The 23331-nt window shown below is 40.2% G+C and overlaps 1 protein-coding gene across 2 annotated transcripts in view; it reads left to right on the top strand.

Moving 5' to 3' along the window:
• Positions 1 to 21509, top strand: part of LOC149232964 (2-alkenal reductase (NADP(+)-dependent)-like) — a 181081-nt gene extending 159572 nt beyond the window's left edge. For both annotated transcript variants that reach the window (XM_089379615.1, XM_089379614.1), the window contains one exon: positions 20872 to 21509. In XM_089379615.1, coding sequence (XP_089235741.1) covers positions 20872 to 21250 — 379 coding nt within the window. In that variant the 3' untranslated portion in view covers positions 21251 to 21509. The remainder of the gene's footprint in view (positions 1 to 20871) is intronic.
• Positions 21510 to 23331: the final 1822 nt, after the last annotated feature.

Here is a 23331-nt window from a genome sequence, read left to right as displayed (position 1 = left end):
AAGTTGTGCTTCACGTGCCAGGAGCCTTGGGCACTAGGGCACAAGTATACCAAGGGCAAGGCCCATTACATTGAGGTGTACTTTGATAGTGATCCGGAGGAGGAGACTGCGTCGGGGCCTAATCATGAGGATGGGGGGACCACAGTTTGCAGGGGAGCACCACCACCTCCACCACCACCTTCTGGAGGTTGTCTATTTGTGTGATCTGGGGCCGTATTAGCTTCACTTCGGGGAGTTCCGAAGTACTTGACACTTGGAATCAGAGGCACAGTGTAGGGGCAACATGTTTCATTGTTAGTGGACAATGGGGCTACCCACAATTTTATTGATGCCCAGATGGTGGAGCAGAGGGGCATACACACGGAGACATTTGAGGGATTCTTAGTATTGGTACCCAGAGAGAGGATGATGTAGTGTACGAAATATGTTCCCAACCTGACACTGACCACGGGGAACTACTCCGTCACTAACCATTTTTTTGTAGTTGATGTCTTAGACACCAACATGGTGATGGGTGTCCAATGGCTATACTTGCTGGGATGGGTTACCAATGACTAGCAAAAGTTGGCGATGTACTTCACAAGACTAGATGGGAAGTTGGTAGTGTTGAGGGGTATGCACTCCTACCCACCTCAAACAATATTTGCTCCCCAGATGGAGGCAGATTTGTGGCATGGAGATATAGAATGGGCAGTGGAGCTTAGGATTTCCAAGGCAAGGACACAAGCATGGCCGGTACACCCAGACATATTGGCCTTGTTGGAGAGGTATCAAGGGGTTTTTGGGGAGATCCCACCAGGCAGGCCACTAGATCGGGGGGTTGAGCACACCATCGAGTTGGAGGAGGGGGTTAACGCAGTTATCACTACCCCATACGGGCACCTCAAGGCCTACAGGGACAAGATTGAGAGGGCCATCCATATGTTGTTGGCATTGGGACATATCAAGCCGAGTACTAGCCCTTTTGCTTTATCAGTGGTTTTGATGAAGAAAAAGGATGGGTCTCTCCGTATGTGCATTGACTACCAGGCACTGAACAAGAGGACGCCGAAGAACCGGTATCCCATACCCAAATCGATGCACTGATGGATGAGCTTATAGGAGCCAAGTACTTCTCTAAGATAGACTTGCACTCTAGGTACCATCAGATCAGGGTGCATGAGCAGGACATTTCGAAGATGGCATTCAGATTCCAGTATGGGCACTTTGAGTTACTGGTGATGCCTTTCAGACTCACCAATGCTCCTGCCACATTCTATTCTTGCATGAACCACGTGTTCCACAAGTACCTGCGTAGATTTGTCTTGGTTTTTTTCAATGAAATACTCATATACAACATAACTTGGGAGGAGCACATGCAACACTTGGATCAGGTCTTGAGCATCTTGGAGGAGCAACAATTCTGTGCCAAGATGTCCAAGTGCGAGTTTGCGCTGAATGACATGTTATACTTGGGGCATGTGATAAGAGAGGGCGGAGTCAGGGACCACCAGGAGAAGATATGCGCCATCCATGATTGTTCCACACCCAAGAACATTACAAAGTTGAGGGGGTTCCTAGGCATATGCACATATTACAGGTGCTTCGTAAGGGGATTTTCCTAGTTGGACACACCCGTTACAGAACTCACGAAGAAGGGGGCATTCAGTTGGATAGATGTGGCACATGATACCTTTGAGCGTCTCACGGTGGTCATGAGCGCTTGCCCGGTTCTAGTATTGCCGGATTTCACTGGGCCCTTTGTATTGGAGTGTGACGCGTCAGGGGAGGGCATTGGGGCAGTGTTGATGCAGGGGGGCCATCCCATAGCTTATGAGAGTCGTAAGCTACGAAACTATGAGCAGTTGTATTCTATCTATGACAAGGAGATGCTAGCCATAATGCATGCACTAGCTAAGTTTTGGTAGTACTTGGTGGCTAACAGATTCAAAGTGAAGACGGACCACAACAATCCTCGCTTTTTTCTAAAGAAGAAGGAGCTGCAGGAGAGATAATAGAAGTTGGTTAGTAAGATCTAGGCATATGACTTGGAGATAGAATACATGAAGGGAAAGCATAACATAGTGGCAGATGTGCTATCTAGGAGGCCCACGACTCTATCTCTAATGGACATCACTCAGGATTGGAAGGCTCAACCTTTGGTTGAGTATTCCAAGGACATGAAGGCTTGTGAGATATTGGATGGCATGTTGGGGGATGACTGGTACAGGGTTTTGGACGATGTGATATAAGGATAGGATCATAGTTTTAAAAACCGCTCAGAAAAACCGGTAACCGGTCAAACCGGTCGGTTAGCTAGCTGGCCGGTCCGAACTGGCTTAAAAACCCGGTCAGACCCTTCATTTGCCCGATTTCTGGCCCTAACCGGTGAAAACCGGCCGGTTTAGGACAAAACCGGCCGGTTTGTTACAAACCGGCCGGTTTGTTACAAACCGGCCGGTTTTGTCCTAAACCGGCCGGTTTTAGGCACAACCACCATAAAGTTAAAAAAACATGTTTTTGACTGTGTTTGAGGGGTTTTGGGGGGCGACTAAGGGTGTTTCAACCCTAACAATGTTGGCAATTAATGGTAATGTTAAATTCTTAAAGTAAAAGTGACATTTCCTTTAATTTTCATTTTCATCCTTTTACTTAAATTTTTAACATTACCATGAAATGACTCAGGATGTTTGAGAGTGGTTTCGACCTCATTGGATTTCATATGGAGAAACTAGAATTTTAGATTTCACTCAAAATTCAGCAGACTTAATGGTTTTCAGGATTACATGGTTTGGGGGTAAACAATAAATGCAATTAGAGCTCCAAATGATAAGAAAAACTCCTGATCTAGATCCCATTGTGTTGGACGATATTGATCCAACATCAGAATGGGTGGAGGAGACTGAAGAACCTGTGTTTGAGGCTGATTTTGATATCGACATGGCTTTGGTGGGGGATGAAGCAGATTATGTGGTGGCATCAGAACCAGGATCAATAGCGGCATCAAGGAAAGGCAGGGAACCAATGGAAGGCACTAGTCATGCAGGTCGACAAACTCGTGCTTCCATTAGGTCCACTTCTATTGTCATTGGTGGCATTGATACTGAGGTTGCAGATCAGGCTGAGGCATCCTCAGACTCTGAACCAGATGATGTCTATGTAGCTCCTGATGATGATCTTGTGTCTACTACTAGTAGTGGTAATGAACTTGATGATTGATCATGTGTATACTGTAGACTTGTAGTAGGCCAATGGCCTCATAGCTTGCAGCAATGTTTTTGGACTTTATAGGCCATTTAGAGCCTCATTTGTTATGTATTTTGCTATTTTGTTGATGATATGTATTGCACTCGGTGCCATTTTGATGTATTCACCTTTACATGGTATATAAATGAGCAAACTTTGCATATTTTGTCTCTATTGGCTTGGAATCATGGTTTTACATCTTAAAAATAGTTTTGTTTCATTAAAAATTAATTATTTAATGTATTTTTTTAAAACCGGTTCGTTTAGACCAAACCAGTGCCGGTTAGACCGGTTCCGGTCGGTAAACCGGTTCATTAGGTGGACCGGTCCGGTCACCGATTCCGGTTTTAAAAACATTGGATAGGATCTACTTTGTGCCAGGGTCTTAGCTCAAAGAGAGGGTTATGCAAGAAACTCATGAGTAACCCTTAGCAGGACACCCCATATTCCTCAAGACATACTGGGCCATTAGTGATCGTTTTGCATGGAAGGGTCTCAAGGGAGACATATTGAGGCACGTACAGGAGTGTGTGGCCTGTCAGAGAAACAAGGGGGAGTTGTCACACCCCACAGGCCTACTTCAGCTGCTTCCCATTCCCGAGAGGAAATGGGAGAGCATATCCACGGATTTCATCACGGGTCTCCCGGTTGCTCAGGGGCGGGATTACATTTATGTAGTGGTGGACAGTTGTTCTACATGGTCTTCCAAAGACCATAGTCAACGTTTGAGACAACAGATTCATGGGGGTTTTTTGGTACGAGTTGTTCTGGTTGGTGGGGACAGAGCTTGCACCCAGTACTAGCTATCACCCTTAGACGAACGGGCTGACCGAGATTGTGAATAAGTGGTTGGAAGGGTACCTGCGTAATTATGTGACCAGGCAGCATAGGGCGTGGGTGAAGTGGCTACACCTTGGGGAATTATGCTACAACACCACCTATCATATGTCGATTGGTATGTCACCCTTTCGAGCCCTTTATAGTTATGATGCACTTTCTTTGTCTGACATGATTTTTGGAGATAGAAGGGCCCCAGGGGCAAAGTATTGGGTCCAAGAGATCCAAGAGATTCTCAAGTCTCTCAACAACAATTTGCAAATGGCACAAAACCAATAGAAAATGAATGCTAATAGGCGTAGGGTGGAGAGACAGTTTGAGGTGGGGGACATGGTCTATTTGTGTCTCCAACCATACCAGTAGTTACCACTGAAGCAGAAGGGGGCCAAAAAACTTAAGCCCCGGTTTTGTGGGTCCTATAGAGTGTCTAGACGAATTGGGGAGGTAGCCTATGAGTTGGAGTTTATGCTAGGGAGCAAATTACATAACATTTTCCATGTTTCATGCCTGAAGAAGTTGCTTGGGCAACAAGTCACAGTCAGTGTGGAGATCCCACCATTGGATGATGAGGGGCTTCTAGAGCTGGTGCCAGAGGCCATCTTAGAGACAAGGGGAAGGAAGCTCAGGAGTAGAACCATCAGGGAGTTTTTGGTAAAATGGAAGGACCTTCTGGAGGAGGACGCTACGTGGGAAGGTGAGCAAATGTTGCAATATCCATGCTGAAATTGCTTGAGGACAAGTAAATTTTGGCAAGGGGGACTGTAATATCCCCAATTTCCTAAGAACAAAAGGGGGGTCACCAATTTTGATTAAGTTTTGGCATTAGAAAGCATTTTGGAGTTTCGACTTAGGAAAGAGGAAAAATTTAAGTTTTGGTGGATGTGGGTGCCACTCACAAAAGAATACGCACTCCTTGAGGAAGACACACTTGGGGAAGAGAAAAAATTGGAGGGAAATTCATATTAGTGGAGATTGGGCCCCACTAAGGGGAAATGAGGCAACAAACTTAAATAGAAAGTGAGGGCCATTATTTGGTGCTTTTGACAATTTTACTTCTCAACTTAAGTGTTTGATTCAGTTGTTGAGTTGGATGAACAAGTGATGTTTAGCAGTAGAGATTCCAAGCGGAAATCTTAGCTCTTGCTTCAATGGACCTAGAGTGCCACCCTTAGGGAGTCAATTGCCAATTTGGGGGCTTTCCTGGAATAGGGAATTGGAGGCTTTTCTCACTATTGCGTAGTGCAGGACGTTGGAGGAGAATTTCGTTCTACATTTGGGATGCACGTGTGAGCAACTTCCTTGCCAGGAATTTTGGAACTAATTTGGTACATCAATTGTAGGAATTTTTGGGTGGTTTGGTGGGTTGGAATTTAGGGAGTTTGCTAGGAAAATTTCTGACATTCTACGGCTTGCATAGTGCCTAGGCCAAGGAATTCGTGGGAATTTGAGGCAGCACTATTTTGTGGGTTTGGTCGCTGGAGAATTCTCAGGGAAGAATTGTGAGAAATTACCGACAAATTTGGGAGTTCCCTTGGAGGATTCGAGGAGTTGCAGCAGTCAAATTCTAGGTAGTGCGTTGAGCTAGATGGGCAAGAATTTCACACTTTTTGTGGGTTTTTTTAGTGGGGAGGTTTGGGACCAATCCCTTTCTGGGTCTTGTGGGGAAAATAAATAGGAGGATTCAACAACAATTTTAGGGCATTTCAGGTACTCAAGGAAGTTTGAGAAAGATCATTTTTATCACCTATGATATCTGCAACTTTTGTACTAGTGATGGATCCCAACACATCATCTTAGAACATTGACAATCTACGTATGTCTTGAGCAATATTCTCAAATATCAAGTAAAAAATACCATACCAACATATTTGTACTAGTAATTTCAGCCAACAACCCAAGGAAAAGAAAGAAAGATTGGAAACCTCACTTTGAAATGCCTCTTATCTTCTTCCTCAAAAGATATTCAACTAACCTTGGATTGGAGGGGAATTCCCACAATTCCAACCATGCCTCTAGCAGTTGAATCTTTCCTCTTTTTATACCTTCCTTTATCCCACATTAGGGCTTCACCCATCGAAGGTTTGAAAAGGTGAAAATAATATTTTATTCAAGAAAGTGTCCTCTTACGTAGGCCACACCTCCCTAGTCCTCCATGGGTGATTAGGGTCCCTCAAACCACAGGGCACCTCTTGTAATGCCCATAAACACCAACATTAAGTAGGTTTCATCAATACATAATAGAAGATTCCTCTTGATGATTCAATACCTCTCGTCAAAAACTCATCATAAGTGAAAGTGATGCTTCATTTAACCTTCTTTAGGATTATAAAGCTAATTTTGACTTGGAACCTCATTCACTTTTACATAGGTCTAGTCGCTTCATGTAACCATTCTACTACTTTAGAGTATGTCATTATTCTTTATCTAAGGGCTTAATAGTTTGAAAAATGGGAATTGGGCTTTGAACTGATTCACTTATCTAACCGAGTTTTGAATTGGAACAAGATCATCCAAATTTCAAAAAATACATAAAATAATTAATTTTTAATGAAAAATTTATTTTTAAGATTTCAAGCCATGATTCTAAACCATTAAAGACAAAATATGCAAAGTTTGCTCATGTTAATACCGTGTAAGGGTGGATATTTCAAAATAGCATTGAGTGCAATAATGCATATCAACTATAAAATATATATTCAATGTAGCTCTAAATGGCCTCAAGAGTCCAAGAACAATGCTCCAAGCTACTAGGCCAACTACAAATCACTGATTAACATTATCACTTATTAAACTCATCACTAATTCACCACTACTAGAAATGGGAGCATCAACGAGAGCTACATAAATTTCATTTGGTTCAAAGTCTCCAAACTCGGATTCCTCAACCTTATAATATGGTAGAAATTGGAAAAGCTTAACATGCCTAACCAATGATTTTGGTTAGAGTGTAGTGTACATTTTTATAAGGCCATGGTGGAGGAGTTCAACAACCAATACCAACAATCAGCAATTAATACCACCAACATGAAGATACATAAAGGGATTCATGCTCTTGATTGCACTGAGAGGCGCTCTCCAACCCAATATGGTTGAAAAGTTGTAATGTCATGTTTAACATTTTGACTAGGTCAAAATGAAACAAAAATAAAATTAAATAAAATAAAATTAAAAATTATTAATTATAATTATCAATAAAACATTGCCCACGGGACGTAGAATAGATGGTTATGGGGTGTACTATTGAGTCACTCTGTGATGTGAAGGTCATCGGTTCGAAACTCCGGTTGGTACTAGTTTGGAACCTAGTTGGTCCCTATACTGGATTTTTCTACCTGATCATTAGCTAAAGGTTTCGAATTGGCTAGCTTGACCAATTACCAGTTTAAACCAGTCGATTTTTATAACTATGGCTTTTAGATGATATAACTATGCCACATGGCATGACCTCATATGAAGATTCTCATCCAAATATGTGGAGCATTCCCCCAAGCAAAGTGTAATGCCCCACAAAATCACTTTAATATGTTTTAAATGACCCTCGTACAAAGGGGTAGACTCATGATCAAGCAACCAAAATGCTCCCTAGAAGTAGAATGATCCCCATCAAGTTCCTTTGACTAAGTGCTTCCACTACCACATGGCGTCATCCAAGTTAGGTCATTTCTCTTGTAGCCTCCTCCCTTGCCACTTATCATGTCTTGAGCTTCCTCCAAGTTAGTGCATTTTGCTCCTCTAGGCTTTGTCTTGTCACATGACATGCTTTGAACCTCTTGTAGTGTATGACATTCCTACTTTTGGCTATATTTGACCCCTTAGCTTGCCATAAGCCATGCTTTAGACCCCTATTGTGGTAGGATATTCCTAGTCTAGGGCTCACTTCTTCAACTATGCCAAGTGTGCTTGAATGGAATCCCATAGTGAAATGTGCTTTCTGAGAGTCTTGATCAACTTGTCATTATTCTTGAACTCGAAGGGTCTCTTTTTGTGCTCAGTAAGATAGGAAAGCCCACAAAAATGTGAAATGGAGAATCGATTTTCAAGGGGAATAGATCCAATCACTCATGAGTTGTAGTGTAACTAGGTTCAGTCTTCATAATGACATGTAATTGTGATTTTATGTAAGAGATGTAAAGAAGAAAAATAAAATTATTGTAATGCTTGCATCATGGGTTTCATGAGCAAGAGATTTTATTTTTGAGTCAAGGCTCCCATTGAGAGCCTTTAGGAATTTTGTCATCTAGTCATAAAAGAATAAAAGAGTCATTGTCATGTAATGAAGTCATGTTACACATTGTAAAGAGTCACACTTGTCTATGTAAAGTCATCCTCCAAGACCTTGTCACTAGCCCTCATGATGTCGACCTACAACAAAGAGATGTATCTAGAAGATGAAGTCGACTTCCCTCCAAGAGATCATGTTGGCCTAGAGGTCATGAACAAACTTGTATATATACCCTTACTCGGCCTCATTTGGAGACAATGAATTCGGTGAAGCAAGTCAAGAAAGAAGTGCGAAGTATACACCAGAAGAAGCCTCCATATCAGCACAACAAAGAGGAAGGATAACGAAGATAGTCAAGCATTGTTTTTGGGTTAGTTTTTCCTCCCACGTGCGAAGATAGCAGAACCGAAGGTATCCAGAAGAAGTCGAAGGAGCAGTTGTCACTTTAAGGTGTTTTGTTTGGGTATAGAGACTCGCTAGGAGAAGCCGAGTCAAGGTGCAAGAAGTCTCTCTCTTGTAGATACTGAAGACAATATAGGGTTTCTGTGGTAGGGTGATAAGCCTACAAGAAGAGACCGAGAATCAAAGGAAGCCGAGATCAAGAAGGGAAGGAGCCGAGGCCGAGAAGAGAAAGGAAGGCGAGATCCAAAAGAAGGAAAGCATCGTTGAAGAAGAGGTTAGTGACTTGGTCTTGGGAGGACACTAGAGTCAAGGGTCTTTGTCATGGTCTTGGTATTCGTCAATTGAAGATCTATAAGAAGAATTTCTAATTGGGGTTTCCTCTCAAAGAGTGAGAGGTTTGGCCCTGGTTGACAAGCCTACATACTGTGTCTCTTGTCTTCTATTATTTATTTGGTAATTGTCTTGATGAAAAGAACACAATAATAACATAACGAAGAGAAGGTCATAATCCAAGAAGTAAAAATATATCACAAGCAATTATCAGAAAGAGAAATCTCTTAACTTATGATGCCCTAGATTTCTCAACTTGGTATCAGAGGTTAGGTGCTAAAGTCAAGAAGGGGTATCTAATCAAGAAGACACATGAGAATCAAGTTTCAAAGAAGGATCAAAGCAAGTCGAAGGACACCAAGCAAGAGATCAAGACTTTCATCATACCGAAACCCTAGATCGAAGAAATCTACTCTAGCAAGAATCTTGAAATCATCTTCAAGAAGGAAGTAGGAGGAAAGACCAAAACCCTAGAAGTATTTCCGAGATCATCATCTAAGAAAGCTCTTGAAGTTCGAAGGTAAGACTAGAACATTCACAAAGGATCGTGAAGCAGGCTCTCTCATCAATCCTTCAAGGAGTAGTCCTCTATTAACATCAAGATTAAGGAGGAAGCAAGAAACAAATACTCAAGTAAGTTTATGACTTCATCTGATACTATCAAAATGTCTTTTTGCAAGGAAAGCAACAAATTAGTTGGGGCTGCAAACTTCCTTGCATGGAAGAAAAGAACAAACCTAAATCTCATTGAGAATGAAGTCATGGACCACATCAAAGGGTCAATAACTCAACCTCCCAAAGAAGATACTCAAGCACATGCTAGATTCATGAAGGGAGAAGTGAGAGCCCAGAGGATTCTCATAGAATCCATCAAAGACTCTCTCATCCCATATGTATCAAAATTAGACACTGCAAAAGCTATATATGACAAATTGGTAGAGTTATTTTCCGTAAGTACTGCTGGAGAAGTAATCTCTCTAAGGCAAGAACTCTACAAATTGAAGATCTCAAGGGAAGAAGGAATAGCCTCATATTTTATGAGGATTTCTGAAATAAGAGATCAACTTCAAGATCTGGGTGAAATAATGTTTGACAAAGAAATGACCACTATAGTACTGAATGCACTATTGGAGGAATGGGTCAACTTCACTTCAAGTATCTATGGGAAGAAAGAAGCCACTCCTTTTCAAGATCTATGGTCATTGTGTAAGATCGAAGAAACCAGAATAAAGGCAAAGTCATATGTGGGAACGAATGAGCAAAATCAAGCCTATGCTGCTATGTTAAGAAGAAAAGGAAAGTTTGGAAAATTTGGTCCTCAAAAGAAGAATAACATGGCTAAAGTACAATGTTATGGATGTCAAGAATAATGGCACCATCGAAGAGATTTTCCTAAGCTTAAAAGGGACAATAACAAGAGGAATAAGGAAGAAGCCCATATTGCCGAAGAAGTAGAAGAGCCTGAGACAAAGAAGCCTAAGAAGGAGGAAGTGAAAGATCTCTACTATGACTAAGAGAATCTTCTTCACGAAAAGGTACTCTTTTGTTGTGTAAATTATAGATAGTAAACATTGAAAATAAGATAGGATGCATCATATTAGAGAATGGCATCATGGTAGAAGCATTAGAAGTAAGAGCTCATGACATATGTAATATGATGGATGTCTGAAACAAAACCTATGGAAGTCAGCTATGTAGGATATAGCCCTTGGAAAACCTCATTGAAAGCTCAAGCGATACTTATGAAAAAGGAAGAAGTCATCTAGGAAAAGGGTTTTCATACATCTGTCAAAAGGTAACATTTGCAGGATAGGATATGCAAGATCCTCAAGATTCTCTAATGGAATCTTCATTGCAAGATTCACCGATCAAGAGGAAGAGCAAGTGTTTCTTCAAGAGTTTCAATCTTGTGAAATTCATAGGATGATGGTATGATAACATAACAGTGAAGCAAATCAAGGGGGTGAAATTCCTTCACTCAATAGACGTAGCTGCAAGAAGTCTGGATGACCCAAAAGAATGAGGTATGTATGCTCACACTTGATATCATTAAAGTCATGTCATATGGTTACAAAAAACATGGATCACTGCTCTATCTAAGCATGATAAAAAAGGATCTCCTCCCTCAAAGGGATGCAAGAATGCACGAATCACATATTTATTAGATGAAATCAACATAATATGTCATATGGAGTATGAGGTAGTTGACTACGACTGAGGAACTCTAAAGCTCCTGGGAATGAAATGTGTGAAGAAAGGAAGGAAGAGATCATGCAACAATGGTAAAGGTAGTCAACATCCGAAAGACCAAGAAGATTTAACTTTGATATCTCCGAGAAAGATATGGAGACTTTGATGGAAGTCTAAAAAAGATGGAGACCCTTGACAAAACATATCTTTAGGAGATGTGTCAACATATATGCAGGGTGTTGATGCCTTCAGGAAGATGTCATGATGAAATACCATCACAAAGGTAATTGTGATTTAAATGTTCATTATTGATGAACTAGTATCTGGATGGGCTTATGCAGGGCTACCAAAGGGAAGAACTGTGGATGTCTTCTAAGAGAACCATGCAGAAGGATGCAAGAATGTTTCGAAGAAGATAGCATGATGAAGGTAGCATAACATGAAGCAGTGCCAGATGTAGACTGATAGATCACTTTCTGACAAGATGAATGATGACATGACTGACTCATGAATAAAAGTGATGGATGGTCTGTGCCCTATGAAGAAGTCCCAAAAGATGAAGACTCCATGTCAAAGGAAATTCATGGCATCGAAGGAAGGAGTTCTTCAAGCAGCGTGTTGTCCCATCATCTCCACCTGAGGAGATGTTGTAGATTCTTATTTTTAGAGGGAGCCTGGAAAGTTTCTTACTTGGAAGAAACTTGAAAATTCCTAAGCCAAGAGGGAGCTTAGGAACATTCCCTGTGTAGGAATGAGTAAATTCCTTTATTGGAATATATATGTCCTCCCTAATTGAGAGGGGGAGATAGATACATCACTCTAGTCTTCACTTGGGAAGACAGAATGAGAGGATTGGGTAATCATTTGGCATCCGATACTCTTTGAGGATGAGATAGGGCATCTAAGATAAGAGTAGTCGTGGAGGACCGATATTCTTTGAGGACTGGGAATCCAAGATAAGAATATTTCTAATGGAACACACCCTAAGAACCCAGGTGGGGTATGTTCCGAGAGAGACAATGATGAGAGTGTCTATAAATCATTGGTCTCGCCAACATTGAGCTCAGATCTTGTGGACAGATAGAGTTGTTAGTCAAGGCCTTGCTATTTGACAATGTTGGTTGATATGATGCTAAACAAGTAGGTTACCAATCCGATTCTTCTTATGAGAAATTCTTCAGATTGAGAATGACCAAGTACTATTATGAATACATCCCTAGTTAAGAGAGAGTGTTGAAAAGTGTAACTAGGTTTGGTCTTCATAATGACATGTAATTGTGATTTTATATAAGAAATGTAAATAAGAAAAATAATTATTGTATTGCTTGCATCATGGGTTTCATGACCAAGAGATTTTATTTTTGAGTCAAGGCTCCCATTGAGAGCCTTTAGGAATTTTGTCATCTAGACATAAAAAAATAAATGAGTCATTGTCATGTAATGAAGTCATGTTACACATTGTAAAGTTTCACACTTGTCTATGTAAAGTCATCCTCCAAGACCTTGTCACTAGCCCTCATGATGTCAGCCTACAACAAAGAGATGTATCTAGAAGATGAAGTCGGCTTCCCTCCAAGAGATCATGTCGGCCTAGAGGTCATGAACAAACTTGTATATATACCCTTACTTGGCCTCATTTGGAGACATTGAATTTGGTGAAGCAAGTTGAGAAAGAAGTGCGAAGAAGAAGCCTCCATATTAGTGCAACAAAGAGGAAGGATAGTGAAGATAGCCAAGCATTGTTTTTGGGTTAGCTTGTCCTCCCACGTGCGAAGATAGAAGAACCGAAGGTATCCAAAAGAAGTCGAAGGAGCAACTCACTTTAAGGTGTTTTGTTTGGGTATAAAGCCTCGCTAGGAGAAGCTGAGTCAAGGTGCAAGAAGTCTCTCTCTTGTAGAGACTACAAAGGAAGTGAAGACAATATATGGTTTTTGTGGTAGGGTGACAAGCCTATAAGAAGAGACCGAGAATCAAATGTGTTGAAATTTCTAAGTATTACCCGTTAGAAATTTAATCTGTATTCTTTTGGTTTATTTCTTCTACTTGTTAAATTCGAACAAGTTATTTAAAACATATAAATAACGAAATAAACACAATACAGTCTCAACATCTACAGATCATCAACGGAAAGAAAACAAACACACAAGTGACACCATTTTTTTTGGACAAATGTCCCCGGGAAAACCCAATGCGGGAAAACCGGTGCAACCATTCTGAGGGTTTATTATTATGCAGTATCTCCTTGAGTACAACTGGGTGCCAAACTGGCTCATCCGACAGAGAAAAATAACTGGCAGCAATACCTCTCTATTCGGAAATAGGTATTCAAAAACTTGTCCCACGAAACCCTCTCCATCGACTTTGAAGCTCTGCGCTGGCCCTTCTGGCCTCCGCGTCAGCCCCAAACCCCTTTGCGTCAACCCTTTGAGGTACTACGCAGCCTCTGGGACCCTCTGCGTCACTCCAGCTTCTCTCTGCATGGATGACGCAGTCCTTCTGGCCTCTGCGTAGTCTCTACTAGGCTCTGTGTGGCCTGCTCTGGCTGTTGCTTCTCGCTCTCTGCCTCTGCGCTGGTCTCTTGGCACTATCTCTGCCTCTCAGTCCAGTACTCATTGCCCCTCGTTGTTGATCACTAACTCGACTTTACTTAGCAAGCCCGCTCTAGCAAATTGAATGACTGATCACTCTGGTGTCTTCTCCAACTAACCCTCAAGCCTCTTCTTATACTTTTCTCGTTGGTCCATCAACGACCGAGATTAAATCTCTAATCAATGGCTAAGATTAGATTTGGCTTGATCCATGACTTTTGGAACCTTCTAACCTAGTTTTATATTAATACCCATTAATATTTTATTTTTCCTAAGTTTAGACTTAGGAACTCCATTAAAAATATTAATTATTTTAATATCTCCCAAATCGGGTACAATCTGTCCAAATCATTTCTGGGACTTGGAGATCTCATGTGATTTAGCCTCTCCACCAATTTTCATGGCTAGAGTACATCCGATGCTACCCCAAATCAACACTCCCTCTTAGCGAGGAATGTACTCCAGTAATACTCCACACTGAGTATCACACTGATTATCCGGCACTGGTCCCTGTGCTGATGCTAGGCCTCCCCGCCCAACATCCTCTGCATTGCTGCATCCTATACTGCTGCCCATGGCCCTACCACTGCCACTGCGGCATCCGTATGACAACTCCCTCTGCATCCGTGCTGCTGCTGGTCCATCCTCCCAGCACTGCATCCCCTCATCATGCTGCATCGTGCTACTGCATACTGTTACTGCATTGCAACTTAGTTACTGAGAAGTAAGTAACTGATCCACCCAACTTCTGACATCCTTGTCAGGCTAAAAACACTCCTGATGCTAAAGCTCCCTCTGCCACTAACAAGTGCTCCCTCTACTGACCTATGCATTGCTGCAACAACTCCCTGCATCTCGCAACGTTGCATTTGTGCCATCCTGCACCGTTGCAACAATCCCGTGCCTCTCGCACTATTGCAGCCTGCTAGCCTCGCGCTGTCTAGGAACTCTTGCACTATAGCATTATCTTCCGCTCTATTTGCATCTGTCTCTACCGACATCCGCAAGTCCTACTACTCTTTGGGGCTCCCGTAGCAAGGCCCCTCATCGCTTGTAGTCCTCCTGACTACAACTCGATGTCTCCCCACTTCTTCTCAAGTGGCACATGAGCACTCATGGCACAATCGTCATCCTCCTTGACTTCTTTCTCCGCCTTCGCTGGCGCTGCCTTCGAGTCAGAAGCCTCTCCCTTACTCTTCTTCCTCAAACACTGGTTCGCAAAATGACCCAGTTCCCCACAATGGAAGCACTTGACCTTGGAGAGGTCCTTCTTCTTCCTCTTCTCCTGCTTTCCTGCAGATGCTAGAGCCGCATCCTCTTCTTCCTCCTCCTTGATCTTGACCCCTTTGCCGCTACTCCTTGCCTTGGTTAGCCATCTGATCTCTTCTTGACGAAGAGCCGCCCACAGTTCTTCCCAATCTGGAAGACTCGTCCTGCCCATTATGCTCTGGACAAATACCTCCCAATCCTCAGAAACTGCGTTAAGTGCGGTCCTCACCATTAATTCCTCATCCGACGTGGCCCCTATGGAAGTTAGCTGGTCATGGATCTCATTCAACCGACCGAGGAAGTGATCTATCTGCTCCCCCTTCTGCATCTGGTATGACACAATTGATTCTCAAGTAACATCTTCCTTTGCACGGAAGTATGCTGGTACAATTTCTTCAAGGTGCCCCACATTTCCTTTGCCGTCTCCTTCTCAGCAATATGTTGCACCACATGATCCTTGACCCCATCAAGGATGATGCATTTCGCCTTGGACATTGCCTCCTTGTACTTTTCATTATCATCCGGGTCAACTGGGATCACCATTGTTCTCAAGGCGAAGGCCTTGATGCGATGTCTGTCTAGAATGGACATGATCACGGCCTTCCAGACCACAAAGTTGGACGCCTCGTCTAGCCTGTCCTGATCCCTCAACCCATTCATGGCCATCTCTCTACTCTTCTGTCGACTCCTCTGAGTCTCTCTACTTCCCTCTGGAAGTTCTCTCTTCGACTCCTGCTGAGTCTCTCTACTTCTTGCCTGGAATTTCTTTGCTAGATTTCCTCTGAGTCCCGATTTCCCTCTTGGAAATCCTTCTACCAATCGTCAAATCGCACCTCTCCGATTGTCTGTGCACCCGCAACACTGATCCAGATTCCTTGGCTAGAAATCCGCCTCGGTAGCAACTCCTTCTACCTTGGTTTTGCCCTGTTAGGTACTATTTTTCCCACGGTACCCCACCAGCTTCGCTCCCGCAAACTGCCCACAGCTTCCTATGCCCCAACAACTGAAGGATTGAGCCTCTAGGCTCTGTGCAATCTCGACACTGGCAAGACAACTCCCTTAGCCAATTGCGTCAACCCTCCTGGTCTTTGCGTGGCTCTGCGTGAGCCTCTTTCTTCCCTCCTTAGCCTCTGCGCTAGCCTCTCTCTGGCCCGGACTGGTGCTGCAGTCCCTCTGTGTCAACTCTTCTTCTGTTACTTCTGCATGGATCAACTTCTGTCACTCGGGACAATTGATTCTGCTGCAAATGCTCTGCTTAGCTAATGCCTTCAACTCTTTTGTGATCTGCAACCACACTCTGATACCATGTTGAAATTTTTAAGTATTACTCGTTAGAAATTTAATTTGTATTCTTCTGGTTTATTTCTTCTACTTGTTAAATTTGAACAAGTTATTTAAAACATATAAATAACGAAATAAACACAATACAGTCTCAACATCTACAGATCATTAGCTAAAAGAAACCAAACACACAAGTGACACCGTTGTTTTTAGACAAATGTCCCCGGAAAAACCCAATGCAGGAAAACTGGTGCAGCTATTTTGAGGGCTATTATTATGCAATATTTCCTTGAGTACAACTGGTTGCCAAACTGGCTCATCCGACAGAGAAAAATAACTGGCAGCAATACCTCTCTATTCAGAAATAGGTATTCAGAAAACCTGTCCCACGAATCCTCTACAGCGAATTTGAAGCTCTGCGCTGGCCCTTCTAACCTCTGCGTCAGTGCTCTAAGGCATTGCGCAGCCTTTGGGACCCTCTGCGTCACTCTAGCTTCTCTTTGCGTGGATGATGCAGTCCCTTTGGCCTCTGTGCGGTCTCTGCTGGGCTCTGTGTGGCCTGCTCTGGCTACTGCTTCTCGCTCTTTGCCTTCAAGCTGGTTTCTTGGCACTGTCTTTCCCTCTCTTGTCCAGTACTCACTGCCCTCGCTGCTGATCACTAACTTGACTTTGCTTAGAAACCCCGCTCTAGCAAATCGAATGACTAATCATTATGGTGTCTTCTCCAGCTGACCCTCAAGCCTCTTCTTATAATTTTCTCGTTGGTCCATCAACGACCGAGATTAAATCTCTAATCAACGACTAAGATTAGATTTGGCTTGATCCATGACTTTTGGAGCCTTCTAACCCAATTTTATATTAATACACATTAATATTTTATTTTTCCTAAGTTTAGACTTAGGAACTCCATTAAAAATATTAATTATTTTAATATCTCCCAAACCGGGTACAATCTGTCCAAAACATTTCTGGGTCTTGGAGATCTCATGTGCTTTAGCCTCTCTACCATTTTCATGGCTAGAGCACATCCGATGCTACGTCGAATCAACAAAATGAAGTTGAGATCAAGAAGGGAAGGAGCCGAGGCCGAGAAGAGAAAGGAAGCCGAGATCTAGAAGAAGGAAAGCATCATTGAAGAAGAGGTTAGTGAATTGGTCTTGGGAGGACACTAGAGTCAAGGGTCTTTGTCATGGTCTTGGTATTCGTCAATTGAAGATCTATAAGAAGAATTTCTGATTGGGTTTTCCTCTCAAAGAGTGAGAGGTTTTGGCTCTGGCTGACAAGCCTACATACTGCGTCTCTTGTCTTCTATTATTTATTTGTACAAGCCTACAAGAAGAGACCGAGAATCAAAGGAAGCCGAGATCAAGAAGGGAAGGAGCTGAGGCCGAGAATAGAAAGGAAGCCGATATCTAGAAGAAGGAAAACATCGTTGAAGAAGAGGTTAGTGACTTGGTCTTGGGAGGACACTAGAGTCAAGGGTCTTTGCCATGGTCTTGGTATTCGTCAATTGAAGATCTATAAGAAGAAATCTGATTGGGTTTTCCTCTGAAAGAGTGAGAGGTTTTGGCCTTCGCTGACAAGCCTACATACTGTGTCTCGTGTCTTCTATTATTTATTTGTACAAGCCTACAAGAAGAGACCGAGAATCAAAGGAAGCCAAGATCAAGAAGGGAAGGAGATGAGGCCGAGAAGAGAAAGGAAGCCGAGATCCAGAAGAAGGAAAACACCGTTGAAGAAGAGGTTAGTGACTTGGTCTTGGGAGGACACTAGAGTCAAGGGTCTTTGTCATGGTCTTGGTATTCGTCAATTCAAGATCTATAAGAAGAATTTATGATTAGGTTTTCCTCTCAAAGAGTGAGGTTTTGGCCTTGGCTAACAACCCTACATACTGTCTCTTGTCTTCTATTATTTATTTGGTAATTGTCTTGATGAAAAGAACACAACAATAACATAACAAAGGGAAGATCATAATCCAAAAAGTAAAAGTATATCACAAGCAATTATCAAGAAGAGAAATCTCCTAACTTATCATGGGAAGTTCTTATTAAGAGGCTTGAAGTCTTAATTAGTTGGGGAAATGGTTGTTTTCCTAGTTGTTGTGTATATAGACCTGAGTGTGTGTAAAGAAGCTCCTATTTTGAATTGTGTTAGCATTACATATATAGGAAGTAACATTGTGCATTGTGAATTATACCTCTATTCCATTGTTGATGTTAATGTATATGTAAAAAGATGGTGAGTTGAATTTATGTATTTATGGATGTTATATACCTCTATTCCATTGTTGATGTTAATGTATATGTAAAAAGATGGTGAGTTGAATTTATGTATTTATGGATGTTATTGGTTTTTTCTTTTGTATTTTTAAATTCATATACGCACCCAATCATTTCTTTTTACTTTGTACTTTGGGTCAACATTGGGTGAAATACATCTTCGACACATCGGTTTTCCCCACTAAGCCTACTAGAATGATTATATTTGTGTTCTGGTATTGCAATTATTGATTCTTTTACCTCTTATAGGCAAGTGAGTTTTGTCACGTTTGTAAAGTGGTTATCTGTTCATTTTGTTTTCTACATCTGTGGAGTCTTCGTGTTACCTAAATCGCATTTATCAATGGCTCAAAATGATACTGACGTTATAATGGTGTGAAAATGGCGCTATGCATCTTGAAGGTTTTTTTCCATGTATTTTTGAATTTATTTTTATTTAAAATCATTCAGATTTTGAAAATTCATTTTCACATAGGACCATGCAAAAGATTACAATCGGATGACTTTTAGGCGGTATTTCCTTTTTAGACTTCCATTTGAATGATAACCATGTTATATATTTTCTTTCCTTTGGCGAAGTTTTCGACTATGAAGGTTTTTGTTAACGAGAGATTATTATAGTTGTTTTAGGAGTTTTTGATTATGAATCATTATTGTTGTTTTTCTTGACGGGGCCCAATGGCTAAGAGCATATGTTTCCTCCTAAGAGGTCACAGGTTCAAAACCAGAGGGGTAGAGTATGTATGCCTTTGTAGACTTAGCAGTCAAATCGATGTGCTGAGGTGGATCTCTTGTCCTACAAACAAGGGGGTCTCATACACCAATTTGGTGTAGGTGGGTCCCTTGTTCTACAAACAAGGGGGTCTCATCTGTGACCTTAAAATTGGATAATAATAATAATAATTGAATGTATTGAGTGTAGGAGCTTTCGATGGTGAAGGCTTTTGTTAATCAGAAATTATCATTATTGTTGTTTTTATCCTATGCTTCCATTTTTATATATGCAAACCAATTGAGATATGCTAGTTAATATTTTGTATATAAAATTTCAATTTGAAAATACAAATTTCTTACACTATTAGGACATTGTTAAAGATTTGTTTTACTAAATTCCAGTTACTTTCCACATGGAATTAATATCTATTTTGAGAATGTAGGACATTGTTAAAGATTTGTTTTGCTGAATTCTAGTTACTTTCCAAATGGAATTAATATCTATTTTGAGAATGTAAGACATTGTTAAAGAATTGTTTTACTAAATTCCAATTACTTTCCAAATGGAATTAATATCTATTTTGGGAATGTGGGTGGTGATATGCCAAACTAGCCAATTAAATATAAAGGGTGTATCTGGATGACGGTTGTTCATCATAGACTGTTATTATATATTGTTATCGGATATTTTTAATTAATAATAATTATAATTATTTAATTTTAAAATCAGAATTAAGTTACACACCAAATTGGATATATGTTTTTGGTAGCCCTTCAATTGATGTCTAAAGTTTACTGAAATATAAATATTCTACTGGTAGGCCCCTACTACAGAGAATGACTGTCTTTATGTACGATCATCAGAATTATGTTTTTCGAGGATCTCTATCCTCTTTATCAGGATCTTTCTGTCACGGATTTTTAGTCCGTTATCCAGCTCATTTGCAGTTTCTGTCTGGCAATGTATTCTGATCATTATACTCCTTATATAATATATTACGCTTTTTCGTTCCTGAAGAAAAATATTCTACTTTTTTCTCGATTTGAACATGTAATCTGTACGGAAGAAACATATGCTCTTACCCATCTAATATGTATGGAAGAAACATATGCCCTTACCCATGTTTACTGTTTACTCACGGAAGAAACATATGCTCTTGCCTAAAGTTTACTGATATCTACTTTTCTCTCGATTTGAACATGAAATATGTACGGAAGAAACATATGCTCTTACTCATCTAATATGTATGGAAGAAACATATGCTCTTAACTGTGGATATTTTTGCTTTTAATTATATTCAAACCCATCTAGATTGGTTGATGGATAGCATGATTGTATTTTTACATTTAGATGTATTCAAATCAATTTAGATTGACTGATTGGTAGCATGATTGTATTTTTACATTGAGATGTATTCAAATCAATTTAGATTGACTGATTGGTAAGGAGATTTCGGAACTAAACCTTAATTTTAACATATGATTTCATATGCTAATAGGCACATTGATAAATTTTTGTTTCACTTATTCCCAGGTACTTGCCCAACGGGATTGATATCTATTTTGAGAATGTGGGTGGTGAGATGCTTGCCGCAGTTCTGGAAAATATGAACAACCATGGCCGTATTGCTGCTTGTGGGATGATCTCACAATATAATCTGGAGGAAGGCCAAGGTATTAAAAACTTGACGCATGTGATAACGAAGCGTCTTAGGATGGAAGGCTTCGTTATCCTTGATTATTGGGCGAGGTACCCTCAGTTTGTGGAGAAGGTAAAGGGTTACCTAAAAGAAGGAAAAATAACTTACCTCGAAGATATTGCTGAGGGCTTGGAGAATGCACCAGCTGCTCTGGTTGGTTTATTTGAAGGTAAAAACATTGGAAAGCAGGTTGTGCGCATTAGTAATGAATAATGGAAAGTCAAAATAATTGCAATTATGAAGAACTAGATGAGGATTTTAAGTGAGGTGATAGGTCCTTTTTCATTCATGTTGGGGGAGTTTTGAACGATATGCTTTTATTTTTTGGTTTTATTTTGGGGTGTTTTATAATTTATAGTTTATTATGAATTTGAAAAATCAAATTTGTTAATGTGTATTTTTTTAATATAAAAGAATTAATACATGACATAAGATTAAATGATTAAAATAAAATAAAATTATATTGATGCAATCTGTGTTTAGATGTTTTGATTTTATTTAATTCATTATATATATATATATATATATATTATATATTATTTTGGGTTTTTTTGACGTGTTTTATAATGTATAGTTTATTATGAAAGTGAAAGTTCAAATTTGTTAATGTGTACATTAGTAATACATCAAAGTGCCATGGGATGCAATGTAGGACGACAAATGGGAAATGTTAATTCCTACTTGTAATGCAAATGACCAGTGACCATGCAATATACAAAATTTGTAGTTAGAATTTTTTGCTAAGGTGTATAATATATTTTTACACGTTTTCAATTATACTTTCATGCATTTACACTTACATAATAAAAAAATTCAAACATGCACAAATTAAATGGGTTTATAAATACGACATTATATGATAATTGAGATTTCTCCAGCAAAATAAATTATTAACAAAGTAATTAGACTTTATAAAAGTAATTAAATATAGTGCTAATAGGCTATTATAAATGCTGATGGGATTTTTGAATTATTAAATATACTACACTTATAATATACCACTAGTTACAGTTAAAATAATGATTTATAATTAAGTCAGGATATTTAATCAACAAAGGAAAATGAACTAGGAAAGCAATTAAAAATATTTTTTTATTGTGATGGGTGGGTCTTGGAGCCATTAGGAGATCATAGGGAGGGATCTCATTGAGACACACGAGGATATCTAGTATGAGACACACGATGCATTTTATTTACAGGTAAAAAAGGCTTGGATTCAGGTATATACAAATCAGTTGGAGACAATTGTGGTTCAGTGGTATCAGTATGATTTTCTTTAACTGTAGATAAAACACTATGGCTAGAAGAGGCTTCAATTGGTGCTAATGGGAACACATAGCGACGAGGCCTGGTAATTGGTTTATGAATTTTGGGCTTAGCAGGAATAAGCTTTACCTGACCATTATCAATTGAGACTCGTTTAAGCTTAGACTCAGGCGATTTTGCGTCAGCCAGTGACTTATATTGGAAATACCAGTTGTTTGGTAATTCAGAAGGATCATACATAACACCTTCGACCTGAGCATTTGACAAACCAACTGTAACACAATATTTCAGAACAGGGTATTTCAGATTTGGATGAGCAGTATTAGTTAACTGAAAAGATGCTTGAACTATAGTAGAGAGATATTCACTATCTTCTATCATATTGAGACCTTGAACTCCAGTTAAAAGTTTCCAACAGTCTTTCAGATGGGAATCATTCAAACTGATAGAATAATTAGGAAATATGGTTCCATATTGACATCCAGTAGACAGATTTCCCATGATAGTTCCTATACGTGCACTATCATATGTTTGATGACGGGTATCAAATAATTCAGCAATACAAGGAGTGTTTATCCCATGTCTAAATAACGGAGCAAGACCAATTCTAATTCCACCAAAATGGAGATAGGAATATTTGCCATCTTTAACATACTGCCTAAACTTTTTAATTTCATCATCCGAGAACATGTTCAGAGCAGTGATTTGAACAGAGGGACCAGAGATTTTGATGGTTACTTCCACCTCTTTCAAAAAGGATTTTCGTTTAAAAACAAAAGTCATAGGCAATTTATAGACATCAGTAACATGAAGAGCAGGAGGATTCCAATTTTAAGGAGTTGCAACAACTTCATGACTTTCAATAGTTTCGACTTCAGTTTCATGAGAGCGAGCAGAGACTTTAGTTATAATTTTACGATCAATGGCAGAGAAAGAACGTAAGAGATTGGCCATGTTTTATAAACTAGACCAGAGATTGACTAAAGAAGCGTTTATCTACTCAGCAGTTGTAAAAAAAAAACTTTTCG

Source organism: Pinus tabuliformis, chromosome J, assembly GCF_031772625.1.
Source record: "Pinus tabuliformis cultivar Carrire ecotype Pingquan chromosome J, CPIR1, whole genome shotgun sequence".
NCBI classification, from domain to species: Eukaryota; Viridiplantae; Streptophyta; class Pinopsida; order Pinales; family Pinaceae; genus Pinus; species Pinus tabuliformis.
This window is presented reverse-complemented; position numbering and strand designations above follow the sequence as displayed.